The sequence below is a fragment of the Aythya fuligula genome, chromosome 1 (assembly GCF_009819795.1).
Source record: "Aythya fuligula isolate bAytFul2 chromosome 1, bAytFul2.pri, whole genome shotgun sequence".
Lineage (NCBI taxonomy): Eukaryota > Metazoa > Chordata > Aves > Anseriformes > Anatidae > Aythya > Aythya fuligula.
In genome coordinates this window covers 137397089-137423697 of record NC_045559.1, presented here as the reverse complement: position 1 = coordinate 137423697, position 26609 = coordinate 137397089, and the positions used below count along the sequence as shown (strand labels likewise).

The following is a 26609-nucleotide window of genomic DNA, read 5'->3' as shown; positions in this document are numbered from 1 at the left end:
AATATAAGTATTCTTTCAGTTTTGAATGTCTAGTCCTGCAAATTGTTCACAGAACAGAAGAAGAATGACCAAACCTGACAAGACAGTCATCTTGATTTATACCACTCGTGGGTTTTATTTTGGTTGGTTGGTACGTTGGTTTTTACCACCTTTTTCCTTTTATGTATCTTCTTTGTATTCTGACATACAAACTAAACGAAACAGAAAGCTTTTTTTGAGTCTTGAAAGTATAAATTATTATGAGTTCCAACCTACTACAACATGAGCAACAAGAAGATAGCACATCCCGATGGTACAGGACACAATCATCATGGGGAAACCTAACCTGAAACAACAAGAAAACAAAAGAAATATCAATAACATTACAATATTTTGTTCTCCAAGTACATAATGAAAAGGAAGTTTAAGTTATCCTGCACATTCCAAGCCTGGAATATGCTTATGCAGTGCCAAAAGCATGGTTATACTGTGAGATCATGACAAGGTCAAGGAATCTAATATTCAATTTCACATTTCTTCTGCTGGCCTGTTTAAAAGATAGGTGGACAAAATCAACATAATTTCATTGATTTCAGTTCATCTCTTCCAATTTACTTTGTCTCAGAATCTGGCATGCCCAGTTGTTTCTTTTTCTTTTTACATTTTTCTCCCCCCCCCCAACAATAAGCAATTATACAGGTAAAATAACAATTCTTAGAAGTTAGGTAATGTTGGAATAGATCGTTCAGTAAGTATCACATCAGTATGGTGCTTTATTACAATCTTTGGCTCAAACTCCTTATATCGTTTCCCTGTTGAGCTGTAGTCACATACAGATGGTATTCCTCTCACCAGGTTTAACGGATTTTAATATTAAATCCCAGACAGCTGTAAAAGTGCTAAAACATTGCTGTTGTATTGAGAACGGCTATTTGCTTTTCATCACAGATTAAGCTTTTCACACCACACCCATCATTTTTATAGCTTTCTTTAGCCTGGCAAACACAAGCAGCAGAAATGGACAACTAGAAAGGGTGTTGTGGGGTTGTCTGAGTCCTGCTCACAGGACTCTTCCACATCTGTGAAAATAAGTGAGTTTTCTGAAACTTAAAAATGTTGTTGTATGGCTCTGAAAGACTATGAAGTACCACTTTTTTGATCACACTTTTTTTTTTTTGTTGTTGTTACTAAAATTATAAGAATTGAGATGAGAAAATGATTTTGTGACAAACAACTCTCCTTATGTAATACCTTTTGTCAAGTTCAGTCATGAATTTCCATAAACCTCATCAGAGCATGGTAATGTTCTCTGAAGTGCAGCATTTCATTTATTCTCTTCCTTGAAGTAAGACCTGCTTATTACATATGGGTATATTACTTGTGCCTTTTTGCCTTGCTTGTTAGGCATCCTTGGTAAGGTTCCAGGAGCATATTTGTTGATGATAGGAGAACATTCTTGAGCTTGAGTGGATGAATAGCTCCTTGCCTTAAGAAGCTACAGCTAAAAGGGACTTCTTGGTGCATTAAATCTGGCCACCACTTCCTCAGTATATGAAACCACTCACATAAAATTAAAATTAAACTTCTCAATGGATCACTGCAGCCTGATCACCTTTCCTCTTTCTACCTGCAGCTCCAATGTTATTCTAAACCTTGTGATTTTCAGAAGTCATGTTTTTTTTCACTGCTTTTTTGCTGAAAAACAGACTGAAAGAAGCATAGCTGTGACCAACAGAATACAGGAGCTCTCACCTTAACAGTCATTCAAGCTACAGACAATAGAATTTGTTCAGGAAACAGGGTCACAGCCAGCATACACACACTGACCTATAAAGCTGACAGAACAATTAGGAAACTAGTAAAATTCAAACACTATAAAGAAAATGTTGGAATTATTTAGTGAAGAACAATCTTGCCCATAATGATGGCTATGTGGCTGTTCTTGACCTCCTATCAAAGTGAAGCCATCCCAAGTAATGGTAGAAATAGAGGCAAACCAAGAAAATAAAAATACCTGCAAGGCTGGAAATGTATAAGGGCTAACAGATCATCTCATTTCTGTCTCCTTGAAAGAAGAAGAACCTGGCATTGCCCCATGTCCATGACCAAATATTGCCTGTACCAAAAGGACAGTTCCAATGCCTGGCTCTAGTGTCTCTGCCTCTCCAGGATTTAGGACCTGGTGTGCCAGCCACTTCTGCCATTCATGTAAGAGTCATTATTATTGGTATTCTAGCTTCAAATGTGTTAACATGAAGTTGGTATTTGGAATTGGAAAAGAAGAATGACAGGGTTTGTTCAAGTGCTGAAAAGTATGAAGAATTGTTAGAAAGGATCATAGGATTTTCACAGCATTCAAATCATTAGAAGTCTGCAATACTTTTGGAAGTGCTCATTTATTTTTCTTTTTTTGTTGTTCAGATGAATATGCGTAACTATACTGCAGGTGTTATTTCAAATTCAAATGGTTAGATCCTTGTTTTTGAACAACTCTTTACTAGAAAGAGCTGAGTCAGTAATCAGCTCTTTATCGTTATATTTTCTTATTCAGTATTCACTAAATGGTCAAGTTGATAATAAATGATCAAGCTGAAAATATTACAAAGCAGGAGAAAAAGCTAAATCCATTGGAAATATTTTAGAAAAAAAAAAAAAAAAAAAAAAAGTAAAATTAATTTGATGTCTAGATAATTGCTCGGAGTCCTTCCTTCCTTCTCTCAGCATATCTGACCTCCAGACCTCCCTAATTTCACTAACATAAAAGTATCGAGATAGGACAAAAAAAGCAAAACCAGCTATGGCTGTGGGAATAAAATAGCATGGCTATAAAATCCTCTTACATCCTTTAGTATATCTCATGAACATTCCCCTGCAGCTGTATCCACATGGCAGGCTGGTGAACCAGAGATTTCTACAACTCTCATAAGAAAACAGGTTGTTATTTGACAGAAAACAGAATTTTATTGACCTCACAGTTAGCAAACAAAGAACCGGTACTGGGAGGAGAGGGGATAGTGCAGATCTTAATCTGTACTAATACAACCTAACAAACCTCCGTGGGGAAAGCACAGCAGCTCAGCAGTGACTGGCAACAAAATGCCTTTGTAAAGACTGGCAAGGGTAGGGGAGAATCCAAACAGATTTAGTGGCTCTTGGACCATGAAAAAGAGAACAGAAAAACTAACCCCAGGTCGGGGGTAGGGGGTGGGTTCATGTGAGAAAATGGATGAATTATATGGGACCACATATAAATATGCAGGCATTTTAATTATGCCCGACTTAGAGTGGGAGTCAAAGCAAGTAGCCAGAGCCACACACAGCCTGGGGAGGTACCTCACTTCATTTAGCCTGGATGTTTGCACAGGGCCCAGGTATAAAGCCATTACTCTCATTGCATGGACAATTAGCCCTCAACTTGAGGCCTGAATCTTAGGCCCACTGGCCTGAGCACAAATGTAATTGTATCAAATTCACCGTGGAATCTGTGCACCAGGGAGAGAGGAGATGAAGCCTGCTCAGTGAGTATTAGGTATTGGAGAGTTAGTTGATTACCCAAATCAGTTTAGTGCCCTATTGTGCTATTGCATGACATCAAAGATACAACTCCTGTCCCAGCCTATGCACAACATAACGTTTAGCCACCTACATTTTCACAGAATCACAGAATCGTCTAGGTTGGAAGAGACCTTCAAGATCACCTAGTCCAACCTCTGTCCTAACACTAACCAGTCCTCCACTAAACCATATCACCGAACTCTACATCTAAACGCCTTTTAAAGACCTCCAGGGATGGTGACTCAACCACTTCCCTGGGCTGCCATATCTTTCCAATGCCTGATAACAATCTCCTTTAGTTACATCAAATAAGAACACGCTTTAAACAATGTGAAAATTCCTTTCCATAAATGCTCATTTGCTGCATACATGTGGGTCAAAAAGCAACATGTCAGTTGTTCCTGCCCAGGAAAAACAAACAGCAGGGCTTAGAAGTTCTAAAAACTTCTGAAGTTTTAGTTCAAGAGATTAGTAAGAAACACTAATTAGCCTCTGTCATAAAAACTCATTTTTCCATGACCCTGTAACAGCAGCACATCTGATATGACATTTCTATGTACCAACTAAGGAAAGAGGACAGATGTACCCTGCGTTGGGCAGCCTTTCATCCCTCATGCCCACTGCACACAGGGAGAAACACAAGTGCTGCACGGCCCTGACTCTCCACAGCTCATGGAGACTGCACTGAGTTTTCACTGCTTCAGAGATGAAGAACAAGGAAGGGACAGATGACAGAATCATTCACCCTAGACTTCCCTCCTCTTCTTCTTAACAGAAGTTTACATATAAAACTGTAATCTAAATGAAATCATGCAGCTTAAATATACACAACATGCAGATGTTAGTTCAGTGTGAGATACCGAGAACAGTTCCAGCAGAAGCCCTAGGGATTTGTCTTAGACAAAGTTTTGCTTATTAATAACTTCAATGATCCACTGGTGAAGAGCTTGCAAATCACCTCAGTGCAGGAGAGATGTCAGACTCTGGAGAACAGAATTCAGCATGTTCTTAACAAATTAAAATGAGAATTTGAAACGTACAAGACAAAACTCTGTAAAGATAGCTGTGAAGTATGCATTAGGAGAAGTCAAACCATGGGCACAAAAAAAAGCAAGGAAAGAGAAGCTTTTTACTTTTAATGACCTAGTTATTTTTGATCCTGCCTCACTGCAAGATGTCTGGCCCTGTGCATACTTAGAGGAAAAGGAAACTGTTGTATAATTATTCTGGGGATAAATCCCATTTTAATGAGTACCTATTGATGTGAATATTACAGTTTTCTTAGCTTATATGTTTATTTAATTGTATTTGCTAAATACTAATAGTGAAGCCTTTAGGGTCTGAATTGCATTTTTCTGAACAAACTGATCTCTTACAGTACCTTGAAGCTCTGGTCTGTCATGCTTCAAGAGCCAGCAGGACCAGGGATGTACAAGACCCAGGTTCAGTGACTTGTTCTGCCTGACTTGGGACATGACATGACTCTTATCTGTAAAACCATACCTACAGGCACCACCTTCCTGACATTTCTGAGCCAGTAAATTATGCAGCCTGTGCATCCTCAGGGGGATCTGTGGAAGAACAACACATCCAAGGAAATGAGGAACCTTCAGCTGCTCCTCATTGGGAAAGCAACAGCATAAAAATCCCAGACAAAACCACTGGCAATGAAAGAAAACTGGTAGTTTTCTTTCCTTTTTTACCAGGGGTAAGAGTTAGTGCTAAAAACTTCTGCTCCTGCTTTCACTCACAATTTAATGCACAGTTCACGTTATACTGGTGGAGTTTGCATCAGGCTTAAAATTTTGCTTTTCTCACTTCATATCTGTTTCACCAAAGGTTCTGTAGAAGGTATAACCTTCCCACCCACCCACTTGTTCCTCCATTATTCAGCACAGGGTACAAAAGCATCATCTGCACATCTAAAGATTGCCATGCCATCTGAAAATATTTAACAAAAGAAAGATAGTGGGTAATTCACCTCATTCTTGGACACTTACTATGCAGTGCCTTGCTCTGGAAGTTGGACAAACACAAGCTCATTTTTAAAAGCATATCTAAATGTCTACAAAAGCAGCCTCAAAAATGAGACTCAGATAAGGTACATTTTTAAGATACATAAAGTTATTTCTGAATGAAAGAAAAGTTACACCTATTGATGTAATTTCACAATTCAATTTGCAAAGTAACTCATCTATATTTCATCTAAACAATAAGGTAAAACTGCAATATTCATGGATCTTAATTAAAAGAAAATCATAACCTTCATGAATCAAACAATACCGGTTGTTCTCTGGATACCCAGTACCCTGAGCTGGTGGAAGGGGATGGGGAGCAGGATGTGGCCCGCACTATCCATGAAGAACTGGTTGGTGACCTGCTACAGCACTTGGAAGTGCACAAGTCAATGGGGCCGGATGGGATCCACTCAAGGGTACTGAGAGAACTGGCAGAGGAGCTGGCCAAGCCACTGTCCATCATTTATCAGATGTCCTGGCGATTGGGGGAGGTCCCAGTTGACTGGCGGCTAGCAAATGTGACGCCCATCTACAAGAAGGGCCGGAGGGCAGACCCGAGAAACTACAGGCCTGTCAGTTTGACCTCAGTGCCAGGGAAGCTCATGGAGCAGATCCTCCTGAGAGTCATCACGCAGCACTTGCAGGGCAAGCAGGCAATCAGGCCCAGTCAGCATGGGTTTATGAAAGGCAGATCCTGCTTGACGAACCTGATCTCCTTCTATGACAAAGTGACGCGCTGGGTGGACGAGGGAAAGGCTGTGGATGTGGTCTACCTTGACTTCAGCAAGGCTTTTGACACCGTCTCCCACAGCATTCTCCTCAAGAAACTGGCTGCTCTTGGCTTGGACTGGCGCACGCTTCGTTGGGTTAGAAACTGGCTGGATAGCTGGGCCCAAAGAGTCGTGGTGAATGGAGTCAAGTCCAGTTGGAGGCCAGTCACTAGGGCATCCCCCAGGGCTCGGAGCTGGGGCCGGTCCTCTTTAATATCTTCATCGATGATCTGGACAAGGGCATCGAGTGCACCCTCAGTAACTTTGCAGATGACACCAAGTTAGATGCGTGTGTTGATCTGCTTGAGGGTAGGAAAGCTCTGCAGGAGGATCTGGATAGGCTGCACCGATGGGCTGAGGTCAACTGCATGAAGTTCAACAAGGCCAATGCCGGGTCCTGCACCTGGGGCGCAATAACCCCAAGCTGAGCTACAGGCTGGGAGATGAGTGGTTGGAGAGCTGCCAGGCAGAGAAGGACCTGGGAGTGATGGTGGATAGTCGGCTGAATATGAGCCAGCAGTGTGCTCAGGTGGCCAAGAAGGCCAACAGCATCCTGGCTTGTATCAGAAACAGTGTGACCAGCAGGGCTAGGGAGGTGATCGTCCCCCTGTACTCAGTTCTGGTGAGGCCGCACCTCAAGTACTGTGTTCAGTTTTGGGCCCCTCACTACAAGAAGGACATGGAGGTGCTTGAGCGGGTGCAGAGAAGGGCGACGAAGCTGGTGAGGGGCCTGGAGAACAAGTCCTACGAGGAGTGGCTGAGGGAGCTGGGCTTGTTCAGCCTGGAGAAAAGGAGGCTCAGGGGTGACCTTATCGCTCTCTATAGGTACCTCAAGGGAGGCTGTAGCGAGGTGGGGGTTGGTCTGTTCTCCCACGTGCCTAGTGACAGGACGAGGGCGAATGGGCTTAAGTTGCGCCAGGGGAGTTTTAGGTTGGATCTTAGGAAGAACTTCTTCACCGAAAGGGTTGTTAGACATTGGAAGAGGCTGCTCAGGGAAGTGGTGGAGTCACCATCCCTGGAAGTCTTTAAAAGACGTTTAGATGTAGAGCTTAGGGATATGGTTTAGTGGGGACTGCTAGCGTTAGGTCAGAGGTTGGACTCGATGATCTTGAGGTCTCTTCCAACCTAGAAATTCTGTGATTCTGTGAAATCAGCTAGTTAACAAAACTTATATAGGTCTATGTAAGTCATAGTTCACACAGTACAGCTCAGTGAGCAAATTCTTTTTCTATACACCAGCTAAGATTAAATAGCATAGGGAAATATTGGGGTGAGGAGGGGAAGAAAATGAGACACAACATTACCATTATAGATTTATTATTATTTTATTTCTATTAACATTCTTAGATATATAGATCATTTTCATTGTGATTACTTTCTGTCGCATTCTGCTACAAAGAGATTTTCTGGAAAGATTATGTTGACTTTTCATACTAATTGTTAAAAAAAAAATGCTCAATTTTTTGAAAAAAAAATCCATTTTTATTAACTCTATTGATTAATTCTTTACTTTTTTTTCCACCTTTGGCTTTGTGAAGGAGTAGAAACTGAAAGGAAAGATTTTAAATTTCTTGTCTGCTTTACTCTCAAAGCCACTGACAATTCCACTCTTCACTAATTTCTCTGTTTTTATCATATTTATGATCACTGTCTTGTCATCCTATTTCTTCACTGCCTTTCTTTCAATGCAGACTGCATGTCCTGTCAGTTTGGTTGTGTCAACCTTGCCATCATTTCAAGTCTTTGACATACCGATCCAGTTTACCTGAAAGGTAAGTACAGGCTTAACTATACTTTCCTATACTTAAAGAAAACCCCTAAAAAATATTTATAACATGCCCATGACCTCTTCAAATCTAACACCTGTTGTACCTCAGAAAACAGGTGGCTAAAACTGCCAGTGAGCATTAATGCAACATTAAATTGCTGTGAATTTCATATAGTCTAGAATTACATAAAAATTACAGTGTAGTCACCTACTAGTTACCATACACAGGTGTTACTGTGTAATTGAAATCACAGAACAAAACCTATAATCCCATTTTCTTCTGATTGCCAATTTTTTTTTTTTTTTTTTTTGTGATATTCTATCTGTTTTGAGTCTATGCCAAGATTTTCCATACAGTCACTAACAGGACTAAAACTGAGATTAGGAAAATCAGTGAGGAAATCTAAAGGTGTTAAGTTTTGCCTCCTACAGTCTGGAATATCTGGAAACATTCACTGTAAACCTCTGATCTTATGTGCAGAACAAGTAATAGGCTTTTCCTTGACCTTCCAAACTTCTGAGTATCTAAATAAAAAAGTTCATTCATTGCAAAAGAGCACTTAGTCTGGCAGCTCCACCTGGCAGACTCAAATGACCATTGATAGAATATTTGTTGCAATATCTGTTTGTGTCTCTGTGGTACAAATGAGATAAAATACAAGACTGTCAGAACAAGAGACTCTGATAACTATGGGAAAAAAAAAAAAAAAAAAGGAAAACATGTCAAATTCTACTTTAAAAAAAATAAAATGTTGTAATTGATTATTTAAAGAAGAAAGACACCACTTGTTAGATGATAAACAACATCTGGCCTTTCTGTTAGAACCAAACATGCACCCATGCACCTCCAATAGGAAATGATGAAATTCAGGAGACACCCAAGAAACTAAAGCTCAAATACAGAAACAATCCTGAAAATACAGAACTAGCAGTGACATTTTACTGGGGAGGAGCAACATATCACCAATAAATATGTGAAAGTTGTTTTATTTTTTCTTGTTCTTCTAATATCCTTTTAAGTTAATAAATCAGTATGACTAATTTACTAACACGCATGAGGTGTCCAGAACCTCATATATATCTGACAACAGGGAAAAAACAGTAACTTTCCACATTTAGCTTTACGGGCCCCATGACCAACATAAATACCCCACATTTAAATGAGAAAAAGAACGACTTTGAACAAGCTCATTGGAGTCACAGCATGTAAAGGAAGCTAGACTAAGACCTCTATGTGTGTCAGAATGTTTTATTAAAGCTATAGAGCATACAAAACCAGATTACCTTGCTCTATAAATTAGGCCATAGTAGGATGATATTATAGAGATATACGCAAGCCAATAGCTGAAAAATCTCTTAAGCTTACATCAGAGGAATAATGCCATAAAGTAGAAAACAAAATGAAGTGTTGTGCTCGATCAGGAGTCAAATAGACAATCAAGTGACCCCCATGTAAATCATCTGCAGAGTTTCTTCTGGAAGATGACCAAAAGCAGGAAAGCCAGCATAACAGTAGGACACTGTGGATTCCCCTGTTTTCCCAGCTTTGCTGTACCTGTGGGAGTTCTAACTTTTCTTCATCTAAATGCCCTATGGCATAAAATACCCCTCAGAGTCTCCAACAGCAGTTGGAGTTTCAGCTTTAGTTGTAGCTTCAAGTAAAGATTTAGTTACTCTTGACATTAATGATACAGTAACCCAAAGCAACTCAGATTTTCCAAAGTTTAACACTGATAGCTTTCTAATTAACAATACCTACAGTGAACCAACCATGTTTGAACACTCCAGTCACATCCTTTCTTCAAGAAAGCTTGCAGCAACCTTCAGCCAAGGTGAGAGCCAGAAACACAGAGAGCAGAGGAAGCTCTTGCATTAAGGATGGCCAGCTGAGACTGCTCCCAGCACTTTCCTTTTCCTGAGACTTGTATAACTATTAATTACATAAGAGAAAGTTGCAGGTGGCCATAACACACTCACTTTACACAGCTGAAACTCTATCACGTGCTATTCTCGTTTTACATGAAGTGGGCTAATCTTTTATTAGTTTCCAGAAGAGCGTGATCTCCTACACAGTTGTGCAACATTTTGACACCCAGAGGGGCTGGACAAACCCACACTTTTATAAAGAGAAAGCAGCCTTTACAAAGTCAAGACTATGACTATAAGACTTAATTCACATAAGAAAATTTTACATTCAGACCTTGTATACCATTACAGCTTTAAACAACTAATTTGAGCACTTGAATTTTTGCTAGATCTCCTGAGTCTTAATAATAACAATAATAATAAATAAAAAATAAATCACGTATCTTTCATCTTGTTTTTTAAAAAATGGGCAAGCACTTTGTGCTAGTAACTTAAACAATATTTGTATATAGCTCAGAGCACCAGTATTGTATCACAACATTGAGAAACAATTGAGAAAATAAATGTTGCCAATACAACAAGGCCAATACTAACACTAACTAATTACAATTAAAAAAAAAAAAAAATCTTAGATTACACTAGATGCTTTCCAAAATCCAGTAAAAAAACTGGGCAGAGTGAAATAATCTGGAAGCATCTTTCCTCTTTTTTGTTCAGATTTTTCCATTCAAATATAATGCAAGTTTAGTTTTCCTGTTTTACCTTATTTTATTTCTAAGCCCCCATGAAAAACAGAAGATACAGCAGAGTAAAACTAACTGTGTGCCATTATAGTCATCATATTTTCTATCATATATAGTCTCTTTAGAGATACAAAGGTCCTTCAAGCAATTTTATTAGACAGCTTTGTATGTAAGCAGCTTTCCTGAAGTTTTAATACTACAAAAATCTACAAGTCCCTTGAAAATCTAAATTGCTTTGTATTTCCTTCTTCTCAGTAATTCAGTCTCTATATACATGTACATTCCATTTAAAAGGATGTATTTTCTCTTTTCCATCAAGAGATACTCCCAAGAAACATGCAATACACATTGTTAAAGCTCCAAAGCAAGCTGTCTAAACTATGAAAGTTTATAGTCAAATAACTCTATTCTCTGCCAAGAAGTGTTATGACTATTAGAAAGCACGTGATATTATACATCATATGTTGGCAAAAGGGAGCATGCCTCACATTGAATTTCAGTTCCATCCTCAGTCAGATTTTTCTTATTTTTACAATGTAACATACTTGTTCTTGTTTCTGACATTTGTGTTTCAAAGAGACCGAAGAATTACAAACACAGTATGTGTCTGTGAGATAATGGTATGGCAAAAATTAATGGTGATTTATTTCAGTTCCAAAATGTTTCAAAATTAAAAGACTCTGCATTGTGTTGCTTTTCCTTGGTGAGGATTCAGGAATAGAAGTTGCCTGAATGTCATTTCCATGAATGTGATTAATCCCAACCCTCACAAACAGTATTGTGGAACACTTTTCTTAGTCTCTCTCTCTCTCTCTCTCTCTCTCTCTCTCTCTCTCTTTATTTCATTGTGCTCTTTTATTTTCATTAAAGCACAAGATAAAAGGAAAACTTCAGTTTTCCAGTAGAGATTAATCATTTAATTCTTTAATAATATCAACAGGGCATTCTGAACTGTTATAAAAGTCATGGAGCTCAATAAAAAGCCAGATGCTACATAAGAAAAAACATGATCTGTTTCATTCCCCTCTTCTCCTTCTACTTGCTTTGAGACTCCTAGTTGTGTGCCACATAATGTGATGACAGAGAATTCATGTAGAGCAGTTTGCCAGGACAAAGGAGCAAAGTAACTGCATGATATAACTGCATGATATAATTATTATTGTTAAATAATAATTAAGAATATATTTTAAAACCATATCTTTAATTTAAAATAGAAGCATGCCTCTAGTTTAGCAAGATTATTTTTCATTAAAAACTCAGAAGATGCCTTCTGATAAAAATTTATTGTTTTTATAAGGCCAGTAAACTTTCTACCACAAACCCTATGCTTTAGGAGTCCTCAGACCCAGTCTAGGGTAGGAGCAGAAAGTGAGATATTTTCTTTCCAGCAGTGTGAACTGGAATACTTCTCTCCAGCCATGAAATGCCAGTCAGAAGGAAATAAGGGACCAGCAGGAACCTGGTCTTACCACAGGTCTGATTTTAAGTACACTAGCAAACTAAGGTGAAGCCTAAAGTGAATCCAGTTCTAAGTCCATCTGTTCCTTCAGAAGTTAAAGCTCTGGTGTACAAAGCACCAGAAAAATGCATTCTGTATAAATATATGTCCACAGACTATCACAAGTATATACCAATATTTCTTATGAAATGGAAAAGACCTAACAGATAGGCAAGATAGGAAAAGCGTAGCATAGAGATGCAGGTAAGTATTGCTAGCAGGTTGATTTAATATGGACTAGCTACATGACCAGTTCACAGACACTGCAAGTCAAAAAGAAGCATCAAAAGGAGTTGGCTGCCAAATTATTATGGATGGCGCATAACCCCTAAGTTGCTCCAAGTTGAAAGGTCAGAGCCTGAGAAACTTCAGTTCTCTACTCCTAGAAAAGCATATGCTAAATTTTCAGAGGTCATCTAAACTGCACCATCAAGAGTGTTATTCAGGCCCACATTAGAAACAAGGATAAGAGAGTGACTGCAATGAAGGAAATACAGGAATGAAATTATTAGGCTTTTAAGTTTTATAAAGATATTTTACTAAGTTCACATTTTCAACAAACACATGAAAATTAACCCAGCTGTTTGACTAATTTCTGCCTCCTTCCTCCTGTCTCCATCTCTGCAGTGGAAAAGATGGATTGCTCTCCGGCAATGCAAGCATCTACCAGCAGTTGAGTTATGCAGATGGTCTGGCCGAGCTATTTATACAAAGGCTGCATGTACCACAGTCTTCCTTCTTTATTATTTTAGATGTTTTATTTTCATTTGAACGGTTTGAACAATCAAGTGGTTGGTTTAAATGTCATCAAGTGATTCTGAACCATTCCTAAGTCCCACCAAAACATCATCTTATTATCTTTCTAAAATATCAGGATCATTGTTTCAGGTATGTTATGACATTTTTCATTTTAGTTTATTTCTCTGAATTTGGTCTTTTTTTTTTTGCCAAGGTCAATAGACTTTTGAATTTCTTGTCTTAGAAACAGATGGTGCAGTGATGTATTTTAATGAAATTCAGCTGTACAATTATGGAACAAAATCTTAAGTAAATGCTTGTCATTAATATCCTTAAAATGCTAGAAACAGAATCTGGATATTTCTTGACTGGCTGGAATAATCTAGTTTCTCTTTTTACTTTGGAAAATCTATTCATTAGATTGTTTTCCTACTACTACAGAAACTATTTACATGTATAGTTGACACTTAGTTTGAACTTCTCTCATTTTTTTATTCAGCCTTCATTATCAGTGGATAGAAAAGGCTTAATGAACAACAACGAATTTGAAAACTAATATTTTAGTAGTATATGTTACATACTATTACAAGAGAAAACAAAAATAAACAACAATGACAACAAAAAAAGAATCAAAACAAAACAACAATAAAACAGAATTCCATTTCAAACTGTCCTAGGATGATTTCTTCCCTTTTCCTTACTAGACTTTTCAAGGCATATAGAATGAAATGAATCCCTAAAAAACAACAACAAAATAAAAAATTTTAAAAATATTCAAAACATTATCTCTCTTTCAGGAAAAGGTCCTATATTATCCCAAAGAGCAGCTCTTAGTCATTATCGGTTTAAAACTGAAATCATTAAATAACCATTACCCTTTTTGCCTATTTAACTGATACATGTGATCTTCAAACTTGAATCTCGTTATTTAAGTAACTCTCACTGAAGCTGAACAACTGCAAATATTGACCTAGGAAGTTATTATTCAAGTGATTTAAAAATGTAATACTGTTTAAAATAATATAATACCCCTGAGTGCAAGTATTATCAGGAAAATAATAATTTTAAGAGGTTATCAAAATTCATTGCTAAGTTCAAGCAGTAAACAGAAATATAGTAATTGCAACCATATTTTTTATGTGAGAAACAATGGCCAGCTTACACAAGAAAATAAAAATCTACTTACTCTTTCATGTAAAAGAGCTAGTTGCTTTGAGTAGTTCTTGTTTCAAATGCATTATAATGAAGATAATGTAACCATTAAATCCTCCTTTCTTCTGATTGTCTTGGTGTATGTGTATGTCTGACACCTTATTTAGTAACAGAGGGGAACACACCTTTCTATTCCTATTAAAATTTTTCTGAGGAAATGAAATACTACATAAAATATGATTCTGATGTAATTTTCAATGTCTATATGTTTTGGCAAGCAAATATGAAGCATGGGATAATGTAAATTCAAGCTGAGGAGAATTAATATATTCTCTCTGAACAAGGCTTATTAGTCAGGGTTCATAGACAAATACAAGTTCAAACATCCAATATTCTCTGGTTCCAAGACTTCGTGTCTCTTCCTGCTATGTAAACTACCTTTGTATTTGGAACTCATGCTGTTTTGCAAAACAATGTTACAAGATACAAAATTTATCTGAGCAAATATTTTCAATACAGCACTTTCTGACTAAATTCTGTTAATTACCAAAGTACCCTATTTACGTAGAAAATCACTTTCTAATTTTGATATTCTTTGAATAAGACTCTTGTTCAGTAACGATACTGTCTAATCAAATTGAGCATATTCTAATTAACTGTACACTTGGCACTTGATGTAACTACATGAAATAACTATATGAAGCTGAAAAAAGTAGTGATGTCTTGGGTAACAAAAACTATTTATACCATCACATACAATATGCAAGGGTTCAAATATGCCTTGTTTGATACCAAAAATATATAAAAAATTTATGTCAACTCCCAGTTGGAATGAAAATAGAAGCTAACTCAAGACCGTTTGATTTTGCATGTCACCAAGTCAAATTAGAAAATGCATGAAAATGAGCAAATATTTCACTAATTCTCTTCTTGCAATCACCCCTACGTGACTCAACTTATACCCTGTCCAAACTCTCCTTTTTCCACTAACTCATCTCCAGCTTAAGACACACAATTTTTCAGAACAGGACTTTTTCCACTCTGCTCTTCATGAGCTCATAACCCCTTCCTGGGCATACAGCTCATACTTTTTGACCATTACTGAGGACAGTGTTGGCCCCACAACTCCCCATAAAATTCTTAGGCTACCAGTAGTCAAAAAGTGACAGTAATAATCAGCCAGGAACACCCAAGAAGATTTGGAGATATGCTTCTCCAGTGAGAGATCAACCAGACTGAAGAAAGGAGATTTTCAGTTCAGTCTCAAAATCATGAGTCACACCTGGAATCACAATACAGCACTCTCATTCCAGGGAGTACAGTGACTGATCAGCTAGTTGTTTCTTTAAAATCCAGACACAAATGATCAATGTATGTTTAACTCCAATGAACTATGAGCAGATGAACAAAACACTGTAGCCAAATCATCTTACCCTCACTATGATTACATCAGTTTCTTTATATAGAAACTCTTGGCCACAGTTCCTCCCTGCATCTCGCTGAAGTTGAGTGCCACCTTTGCCTGCCATTACCCAATATTTTTGTTTTGCTTTATGACTCGATCTTTAAAACAGACCACACCGCAGGCTTTCATATCTGTTTAACGGCAGTTATCCTTAAAAAGGCACCAAATGAACATGTGGAAAAAGATTATTTGTTGTGGTACACATCTGTAAAAGACTAAATCTGAGTGACTGGCCTTTCTAGGACACAATTTGTTTGACTTCTATTAGATGCATACATTGGGACGAAAAGAATCATTATCCAAAACTTATTTCTTTCCGTTGACTATAATGAGAGCCATCAATGACTAGTTGAAATAAAGATATCAACAATGTCTAATGGAAAAGTGAGATGAGATCTATCTTACCTTTACTGACAAGCAGCTCTGTGAACACTGGGAAGTAATGAAGCCTTATTTCCTACCAATTTGTGTCTTAAGTTTGATTGACTTTCTGTCTAAGTAGAAAGCTCCAACTGAACCTTTCTTCTATAACTTATATTGATGTTCTCCTGGATGTTTTTTCAGCATGTGAGGACATATGGGCTCAGACTGTACATTCCCTTGCTGGAATACTAATAAGAGTTTCTATTTCTCTTTCCAGCCACCAAATTTGATGACATTTCAGGGATTTTAATTATATTTGAGAAATTAAGCCCCTTTTCCCCATCCTCTCCTCTGTCAAATGTGTTTGAAGTTGATAAGCACTTCAGAAGTTATTAGGTGGGAGACACACAGACACATTCACAGCAGTATGATTGCACAGGAAACCAGATAAAAAGTTAGGCTTTGATGGAAAGAAAGGAACAAAGAGCTTTTCTAAAGCTTTTTTTTTTTTTTTTTTTTTTTGAAACATACTTGTAACAAATAGCTAACTGATATAGCTAACTGAAACACTTACTATGACATAACTCAAGAATGACTAAAGAAAGAGATCTACCTTTGCATGTGCTTACATTATGTAGTTCTAGTTTCCAACTTATTATCAGAATGCTTGTAGGCGTGGGAAGGTAATGGGGAAGAGAAAGAAATGTGAAGTTAAAAGTCAGCATGAATTAGCATATATTTTGATTTGAAATTTCATACAATCCCTAAGGAATTAAGTTAAACATAAAAACTAAAATTCACTTATTAAGCTATAAGAAATAAAAATTATCACAATTAAATTGTAAATCTCAAGGCAATCTTGACTAGAGTGATTCTGCTGATACTCCTGCAGTATATAGCTCAGAATTTAATATAAAATAGAAAAGTGAAGTGCCATTTACCAAAATATTTTAAAGCAGCTCTGTGATCTGATAAATGATCTCTAACAAAGTCCAAATAAAAGAAGCATTTTAATCAGTCTATTACTTAGATGTATACATGAAAACATTGCTGGACTAAGAAATAATTTATCATTATTACTCCAAGTGATAATACTTCTGCATGCACTTTGCATTCAGAATATATAACTATTCTGAACAATATTCAGAATTCTCACAAAACCAAACATTAATATTCTAGCAGCATACCTCATATCTGAAAAGTCTATGTATTCTTACAATGAAGAATAATATCTGACAAAATACAAAGAACAATTGAACTGCTTGTATTTCTTGGTTAAAATCATTAAAATATGAAATATGTATTTGAAGTTGTTTTTCCAAATGTGACTACATCCTTAGTTTGCACCAATATACCATGCTCTGCTAGTTACAATGGAAATAAACAACTTGTACCAGTGTCACTGGAGTAATTTATTTAATTATAAGCTTCAGCACGTATTTAGTATTTCAAAGTCTTCTATGCATTGACATACTAATTGCTAGCACTTCAGAATATATACTGACTAAATATATTTTGTGTCAGAAGAATACACTCACCAGATTTTCTGTACAATATTCAAAACGTGATAATCTTAGTAACCATTTAAGTGAGGAGATCTTTATTCTGAAGTCTGACTAGTACAATGCCAGAACACCACAGTCCATGTAAATAGGCGAAGTGACTGCAGATTTAACTTTGTCTTTTTGAATGTCAGTATATCAGACATAAAACTTTTCCTTGGTATGCATACGCATGCATTTTTTGGCAGGGAAAGGAAATGAGTTAACCCTGTAAGCCAAAAAGCCTTGCAATGGCAATGTGAAAGATATATATCTCTTGTTGCTTACTTCTCCTTGTGGGGAGCATACATCTTGTGCACTATTCACAGCATCTGGTGTCTAATTCATGTTAATATATGTACATGTTTCAAAAACTATGATTTTCCTCAATTAAGCCATGATGTAAACTACTACAGTCAAATACAGATATAATTTCAGGCCTTAGCTTGATCCCCAGCCTGTTTCTTTTTTTCTCTTCAGTCAGTGACAGAAACTAAAATTACTTTGTTTTACTAAAACATTTTATTTTACTGACAAGAAAATCACTCTCACCAAAGTCCATTCTACTGACCTCTCAAGAGAAACTAGCAGCAATGTTCCTTACTCATCCTCCCAGAGAGTCACTGCTTTTGACATGGCTGCCTATACTATTCTTGGGTTTGGAGGCTGATTCATCTTCCAGCTCTCTGATCTCTCTTCATATGTGCTTCAACTGATCCTTCACTGTATTTTCTCTTGCTGAAGAGATGTTGTTCTTGATCTTCTTCTCCTTCTTTCTCTGTCACTCATCTCTGCGAAATTTCACCACAGATGACGTGTAATTCAACAGCATTCCCTGTGCTAAAAATTCACTTGATTTCATCCCCTCCAATTAAACTAACCTTACTTTTTCCAAATCAAATGTTAGTGCAGTCTTTTGCCAGGCTTTTATTAATCTCTAGCTATGAGTTTACTCTCAACACCATCCCAGCACCGTTCTAATTTTTTTCCCTGCAAATATTCTCCTTCATTTCCTTTCTTCACAGTACTGTAATCGTACTCCTTACCTTCACATATCATTTTAGTCAGTTTGGATTTACGTCTCTCTTCTCACATCCAACCTACATTTAAAATTCTTGAAGATTGCCTCTGCATAAGTCTTCTTTCCTGCTTATTCATGTAATGAAAATGCTAACCTAGGACTCTCTCATCTCAGTTTCTTAACATCCTTTTCTTTGGCCTCAAGAAATACAAAGGGTTAATTTCCAATATCAACAGTACAATCCTTTCAAGACCCTCGTTGCATTCTCCCATTTGTTTCCTTTTGCACAAAGCAGAAGCTTTTTTCAATTTATATACACTATCAAGGCCTACACCACCTCATTAATTATCTGCTTATTCACAGCAAAATGTTTACAGCTGCATCACAGTGCCAGCCCTCATCAACACTTGTCATATTTTCTACCTGTACCTTACCCCCACAATACTTCCCAGCGTTGGTAGGAATCCCCTACAACTGGTTATAAAGCTACCTTACCAGTATGCCTCTATTCCATTTTGCCCTGATACAATGATATTACTTACCTATATATTAGACCCTTCCTCACCTTTGGTAGAGCAAAGCATTACTCTTCTGTTTGTCATTTGCCGAGTTTTGCTAACACAGCTCCATAACCATTTCTAGGGTGCTATCTCTTACTATATAATTGGACTAAATTAATTAGAATTCTAAGGAGTAATGCGGGCTCACAAGAGTTTTTTGCTCCAGCTTTCCCATATGACGAAGTAACTGTCACGTTAGTGCTAAGCCAAAGTGCATGCAAACACAATATGAAATCAATGATAATATTCTGTTTATATTGACCACAAAGAATATACACGGCAAGGTGAATACCTCACTTTAGTAGTCTAAATAAGGTGAGATGAATCCTACTGTTTGTATCCATTACTATTGGACAAGTTTGCATTCAGTTTATAGACTGGCTGCACAGATAGCATGTTTTTGATCATTTTAGAGTGCACTCCTTTTTTATTGTGCTGGGCTTTGACAAGAGCTTGTAGTAACAGGAAATTCAAGAATCAGCACAACCAACCTAAGTGGAATAGACAGCCCTGGGTTGAGGACACACATATGAATGCTATCCTCTTGAAACTGCCTACACAATAAACCCACCTTGCGCTATTGCAGCATAAATCAGAAGTGCAATGTGTTTCTAAGGCAAGACAAAAGAAATGCTTACTAGAAGAAACACAGTGATCTCCTCAAATTGGGTTGATATCAAATGAACCATGAAAATTCTGTGATAACAAAATATTTTGCCTTGACTGTCTCAGTTCACAGTCCTGACACCACACATTGTGGTAACCTTAGGGGATACATAACTCCTATAGACTAGGGAACTGAAATTCTGTTACATTAATTTATATACCTGCATCTTCTTTGGGATTGTACTTTTCCATGAATTACATTTAAATTAACAAACACAGAAAGAAAGAAAAAAAAAAAAAAAAGTGGTATCAGCAACAAGCAGATGCAGGTACTAGATTAACCAAACAATTCGGGTCCCAAGGCAAGGCAAATGGCTCAAGAGTCATTTAGTATTTTATAAGCAGACTTGTAATCATCTATCAGCAAGGTACAGCTCCATCTGGCAGAAGAAAATTTCTTGCATTACATTTCTTGTATCGCCTCCTGGGTTACACCACATTACTGAACTATCTCATAAACCTGTATATAATCCAACAGCGCCTACAATGACAGCACACAGTCTAAATGTTTGGATGAAGACAAAAAAATTCTTTCACAGCAGTAGGTAAAACAAATGTACAAGAGAAAATCTAAATATCATTAAACTGCAAGTAAAAAATATTTTTCTGGTTCAAGGCTATCATTAGCAGGACTAGTATTTGTTCCATCAATGTCTAAAACTTAAGGAGGCATGAGCAACAGTGGAGTTTTTCAATAGGGCATGGTCTGGCCTCATTCTGCCCTCCTCCAAACTCACTGGATAATGTCCATTAGCTTCAATTAAGGCATTATTAGGCCAACAATGTATACATTCAGCAGAGTCCTCGCTGTTTTGTTTTTAAAAAATGATCAGCCTTGGCAAAGAGCAATAAAAGAAAAACAGTTCAGCCTTTTATTTTTCCATCTGTCTCAGAAACAAGGTTAAGAGCAATCGTGTGTGACATGGACCTCAGTACAGTGAATGAAATGGATGTCCCTCATTGAGAGGGGAACTCTCTGCATCTCTAACATGCACATTTAGAGCCAGAGGCATACTGGACAGTGGTAACAGCTGTTGCCTTAAAATATCAAATCCAACCATCCCATGCACAAAGAGCTCCTGAAAAAATAAATAAATAAATAATAAAAAAGAAACAGGTATTGTACCAGTCTAAGGATTCTGTTCCATTTTCTCATAAGTACTTGCAGAATGTGGGCAGACAGATTTTGGTTTTCCCAGTGTTTGGCTGCAGGGTACTTATTCCTGGATGTACACTAGTTGAGACATGTGCCCTTATCTAAAATGAATCAGATCATTTATTTTGCGAGAAAACACAACTTGCTGGTTTTCCACATTCTACTGTCTGCTATTAAGAGAAGATTATTTATTTATTTAATAGTAAGATGGCTTGCTTGGGATGTATGGCATCACAGTTATAGCAAAGATCTCAGTACTTTGGAAACAACATGAAAAGGGCTGAGCTAGCATTTCATTTGCAAGTAAAGGTACCAGCCACAGTCTAATCCCAGCAGTAGGCTGTTCAGAATTTTCTGCTTTTCAAGTGCTCCTGCAGCTGGACTGTGATTACACTGATACAGCTGATTAAGGCCTGAAAGGTGCCTTGTGTTTAGACATTTATGTGAGATGCGGCTGAGTTCTCACCGCAGCCTGTGGAAACCTAGCAAACAGAAACTGCAGAAGTGTTTACCTGATCCTGCTTTGACACCTGGATTTTGTAAATGAGAAACTTTTTACAGATAGACAAAACTCTTGAGGAGAAAGAAATTTTTGTTTTTAACTATTTAAATAGACTGACAAACGTAAACTAAAAAGTATTTATGTCAACCGTTCCTGTTTTTCTATGTTTAAACATGTCTTTTTTCCACTAAGAGTTTACATAAAGATGCACAAAGCACAGATTCTCTCTGTAAAAAGCTGCTTGTGATGGCAATGAAATCAAAAGATAAACCAGACTACCTTATTCTTTCCCACTGTCACCATATCAAAATGCCCCCACTGTCTAAGACTTACTTGCAACACAATTCACTGTTCATCCCAAGAGTGATAAATAAATATTTTAATGGTATAAGATCAGGAATCTTATACAGACCAAAATTATTTGTAAATTCCAAAGTTTTGTAATTTCCTGTTGATTTCCAAAAGGAGAGCCAACAGACACCAGCAGAAATAACATATGTTCTGTAGAAAACTTTATTAGATATTATTAATATTATTAGGGCTTGTAAGATTTAGGACATCCCAGAAGCCTAAGTTCTCCAAGTTTTTATTATAAGAAGTGTTTTTACCATATGTCCTGTTACCTTCTCTCTGATGCCAGTCAGCATTTAACAAAAAGGCAACAATCAAAGTTTCTCTCTAACTTATTGTCATGTCATTCAGACAGCATTTTATTTTCTTTGGCCTGCTTAATCATGTAAAAATACCTATGGTATTGTACAGTTCTTAATTCATGAGTTATATGAAGTCTGACCTTGTTTATATTCTGTCAGTTGTGGTCCTTCAGTAGAACACAAATAGGAAATAAAAATAAGTAAATCATTTGAAACGTCTATTTCCAAAATGAAGTCAACCCTGTTGAGTTTCTGACATTCAAGTAATCCAATTCTCTCCTCCCATAATTTCATGTAACAAAAGTCTAAAGCCAACTCTTTTTTCAGACCTCTCTCTTAACTTGGATGTTTAGGTTTCTTCTAAAGGAGAGATACCTTCATTTTGTAACTTTATAATTCAGGGATTTTCTTGTGTTTACTGTGAACTACATACATCCTGATTTCCTGATATGGAGCACATAAAGTACTACAGGACCAAAGATTTTCCAGCAGATCTTCACTGGGCTGCTAAAGTAACTGTATATTCACATAAAGTAGCAGTTGCTTGACTAATTCAAATAGGCATGTATGTATATGTTGGAACAATTTTTTTTAATGTACTGTTAAATGGAAAGCTCATTACAACCTTAGCCACTTTTGTATTTAACTTTCTGCAAAAGAATGTTGATGAAAAATAAAAACAAACACTTTTATTTAAGGTAAACCCTGACCCATAGTACTAAAGAAAAATTTTAAAATATACATTATTAATTATTTGCTAGTAAAATAGTCTAGCTAATTATTATTTTATTGATTTATTTATTAATTATTATTTATTTATTTATTTCTAGCTAATGAATTGTAAGTATGTCTAATAGACTTGTAAATAATTAGATAAAATGTTTTGAGAAATGAGATGACAAGCTGAAAAATAAAACAAAGTTGATCTATGGATATACTAAGAGTACACCCTGCTTCAAAGCTGATGAGGTAAACATAGGTTATTATTTGAGGTTCTAGAAACAACAGAAGTTTTCATTCCAGATTACCATTTTCAGAACCCGAAAGTGCACAACACCTAGATAGCAAAATATATTTTTTGGATACCAGCATGGAAAACCTTCCCAACTAAATTTAATTTAAAAATAAATAAAATAAAACAGAACTGGATGAATAGACAAACATTATATTACATGCTAAATCACAAATTTAAGATTTAGTTGATTAGGTTGGCACTAGCAACTGCAACAATGATATAGAAGGAAACAACTACATAAGAAAAAGAAAGGCTAACAATAGCATTGTTCCTGTAGAAAAAATTAGGAGGCCATTCAAGAAGGTCACAAAGATAAAATGTTACTGAATGAATAAATAGACAGTTTTTTATGCAAAACCAACCAAGCAAAATATTTCTTTGATGTAGCTAGTGAATCCTGTAGCCAAAAATACTTATAAAATTCCACGTAATTTCCGATTTTTATTTTTGGCCTTTGTCCAGCAAAATACTTAAACCACAAGTATCCTTTTGGTTTAAATAGACTCTTTCCGTGCTTAAAATTAGGTATATTATTGGGCAGCCATGAGAACTGGAACTTTTCTTATTTTTGTTCATCAACATGAATTTGAATTATGAAAAAAAAATCATGAAACTGAATTATGAAAACAAAGATCGTGCAATCTATGTGACTACACCCATGAGGACAGAAGGAAAGGCCTATCCTAGTTATAGATATCACAGATAACTAGTGATACGACTAGAGGGAATGGCCTCAAGTTGCACCAGGGGAGATTTAGGTTGGAGATTAGGAGATATTTCGTCTCAGAAATAGTAGTCAGGCATTGGAATGGGTTGCCCAGAGACGTGGTGGAGTCCCTGTCCCTGGGGGTGTTTAAGGAAAAGTTGGTTGTGGTGCTTGGGGACATGGCTTAGTGGGTGATATAGGTGGTAGAGTGATGGTTGGACCAGATGATCTTGGAGGTCTTTTTGAACCTTAATGATTCTATGATTAGTTTCAGGTTTACCTTTGACTTTCAGCAGAGTTTGTCCTGAGCATACCTGCTCTTAATTTAAAATTATTCTAATTTGTGCTTCAGTCATTGTTTTCGCTGGTTTTGAAAATCATATGGAAATATTTCTAATTATCCTCAGTTTAATAAAGGAATCTACTTTGTGGTCACAACATAGTTCAGGATCACAACAGTCTTTCTATCTGTAACAAGTCTTGGCAATGGGAAATGTACAGAAAAAAAAAATGTAGTTTATGCCATGAAGGCCCTGGGCAATAACCAGATGGTGTTTGATTTACTGTTCTTGCACCAGGAAGGCTTTGATTATTTTGATGTTAAATGGCAATGCAATTAATTAAATCCTTAACAGCTTTGCCATTGGAATGCATATTTGTATGTGTATAAAGACAGAATGTGTTCCCCTCTGAACAAACATCATGCTTCTTTGAATTATGTGATTTATGACAAGTATCAGCACCTACCAATGAGAATACTTTAATTCCAGACTACTGTATCATTTTCAGCAGGAACTTATTTCTGATAGATAGCTGCTTTCAATGAAATAATTTATACACAAATAATCACAGTTAATGTTGAAATTTGCAAAAATTCTATTCATATCACGGGTTTAACTAACTCCTTTTTCAAAATTATCCCTAGATGGTCATCATCTAAGGAAAAATCATAAATCACTTATTTAGAAACATAGCAAAGGATGTAGGAAGCCAGGCAAAAAAAAACGTTAAAAAAGAAACCTGAGTAAAAGTTGTAAGACGATTATGAGTTTGATAGAGAATAATTATTATGGGACCACAGGTGTTTCTATGATCTAAAAACATAAATGGCTAATTTTGTATTTCTTGTGCAGCAAAAATTCCAACTAGCCACTTTAGCATTAAGGTTCCTATCAAATGCATGATCAGACTCAAAAATTATACCTGTGTCTATACACAAAACACAATTCTTACAGAAGTAATTCTCATAAATCTGATAAACTCAAATGAAATTAAAAATATAGCACATGACAACAGAAGCATAAAAAATATTTTCACAGGGATGAGAACTTTAAGATGAAGCAAACATAGCAAAAGTGTTATTTTTAACATATTATATGACTGGCTGGTAAAGAACTTTAGGTTGTTAGCTAAATATACTCTTCTCAGTTGGAAAAACAAAAACAAGTCAGTTTCCTTTCCTTTTTACCTTCTGAATACTCTGGACAAATGATGTCTGCTTGCTGCGTGCGTATTTTTTATGAAAGGTGAAATACAATTATTGTGACTAGTTGCCCAAGCATTCATGCACAATATTCAATAAGACTGAGATGTTCAGGGAAAGCCACTCAGACTTTCCTAGGATACATCTGAATGTATTATCCATATGCTTCATTCTCATGAAAGCATGGCCCCTTAGGCCTAACTTATACTACATGAAAGTAACAATATGGTCATTGCAGTGTTTGGAGATAAAGTCTACGTGAAGAAAAGTAGTAGAATGGGAGGAGAGCTGCCCAGCCATGCTGAAGTCAAAGCCCCAGGCTGTCCTAAGCCTAAGGTTCTAGGGACAACACCTTCCCCAGTGTCCTCAGGGCCTTTTACCTGTCCTCTGCTCACAACCAGGCCCAGGGAAACAGACTTTTAAATATGAAAATCAGAACAAGACCCTCAACAGCCCCAAAACAGCAGGTAGTTAGCTAAAGAAGGTGTTTATCATTTAAAGTCCTTTCCATTTATTTAGCCAGATGAAGAATAGTTTTGAACTCAACTCAGAAAGGTCCCAATGTGAAGACGTGACCACTCACCTAACAGTTGTTCAGAAGCTTTTACTTTTGAAGTATTAGGTCTTTTTCTCTGCCTTTCTCATTAGAATCATAGAATCATTAAGGTTGGAAAAGGCCTTCAAGATCATCTGGCCAACCATCACCCTACTACCAATGTCATCCACTGAACCATGTCCCTAAGCACCACATCCAACCTTTCCTTAACATTCCCAGGGACAGGGACTCTGCCACTTCCTCGGCAACCCATTCCAATGCCTAACCACTCTTTCTGAGATGAAATGTCTCCTAATCTCCAACCTAAACCTCCCCTGGTGCAACTTGAGGCCATTCCCTCTAGTTCTATCACTAGTTATCTGCAAGACCAACCCCCAGCTCCCCACATCTTCCTTTCAGGTAGTTGTAGAGAGCAATAAGGTCTCCCTTGAGCATCCTCTTATTCTTGCATATCTCTATGGGAGGAAAAAAAAATTCTACATGCTACTGGGCAGGAAATAACAAAGAAAGAGATATGAATAGATGGAAAAAGCAGACCAACATTAGGGGACAAAGAGAAGAAAGAGTAGAGAGTTAAAAAGAAAAATGAACATAGATGAACATGTTGCACCCCTTCCTAAAGTTCATTATAATATTGAGATTCAAGATATTTTTGTTATATGAACATAGCAGAATATAAATTGTTATAACAGTACATTTATTCAATTTTTATTCAACACTTCTCTTGGATAAAATTAGCCTGGGAAATTTACTGCTTTCATTGGTCAATAATGTCTGAAGATTGCATTAGAATGGTTAGAAGTCTTAATTATTTTTAAATTGATGTTGTTTTAAT

The 26609-nt window shown here is 36.7% G+C and overlaps 1 protein-coding gene across 1 annotated transcript in view; it reads right to left on the bottom strand.

Moving 5' to 3' along the window:
* Nucleotides 1–237: 237 nt before the first annotated feature.
* The window catches only part of OCA2 (OCA2 melanosomal transmembrane protein), a 178531-nt gene continuing 152159 nt past the window's right edge, over nt 238–26609 (bottom strand). Inside the window, 1 exon segment of the mRNA XM_032204674.1 lies at nt 238–325. Within this exon segment, the coding sequence (XP_032060565.1) occupies nt 238–325 (88 nt within the window).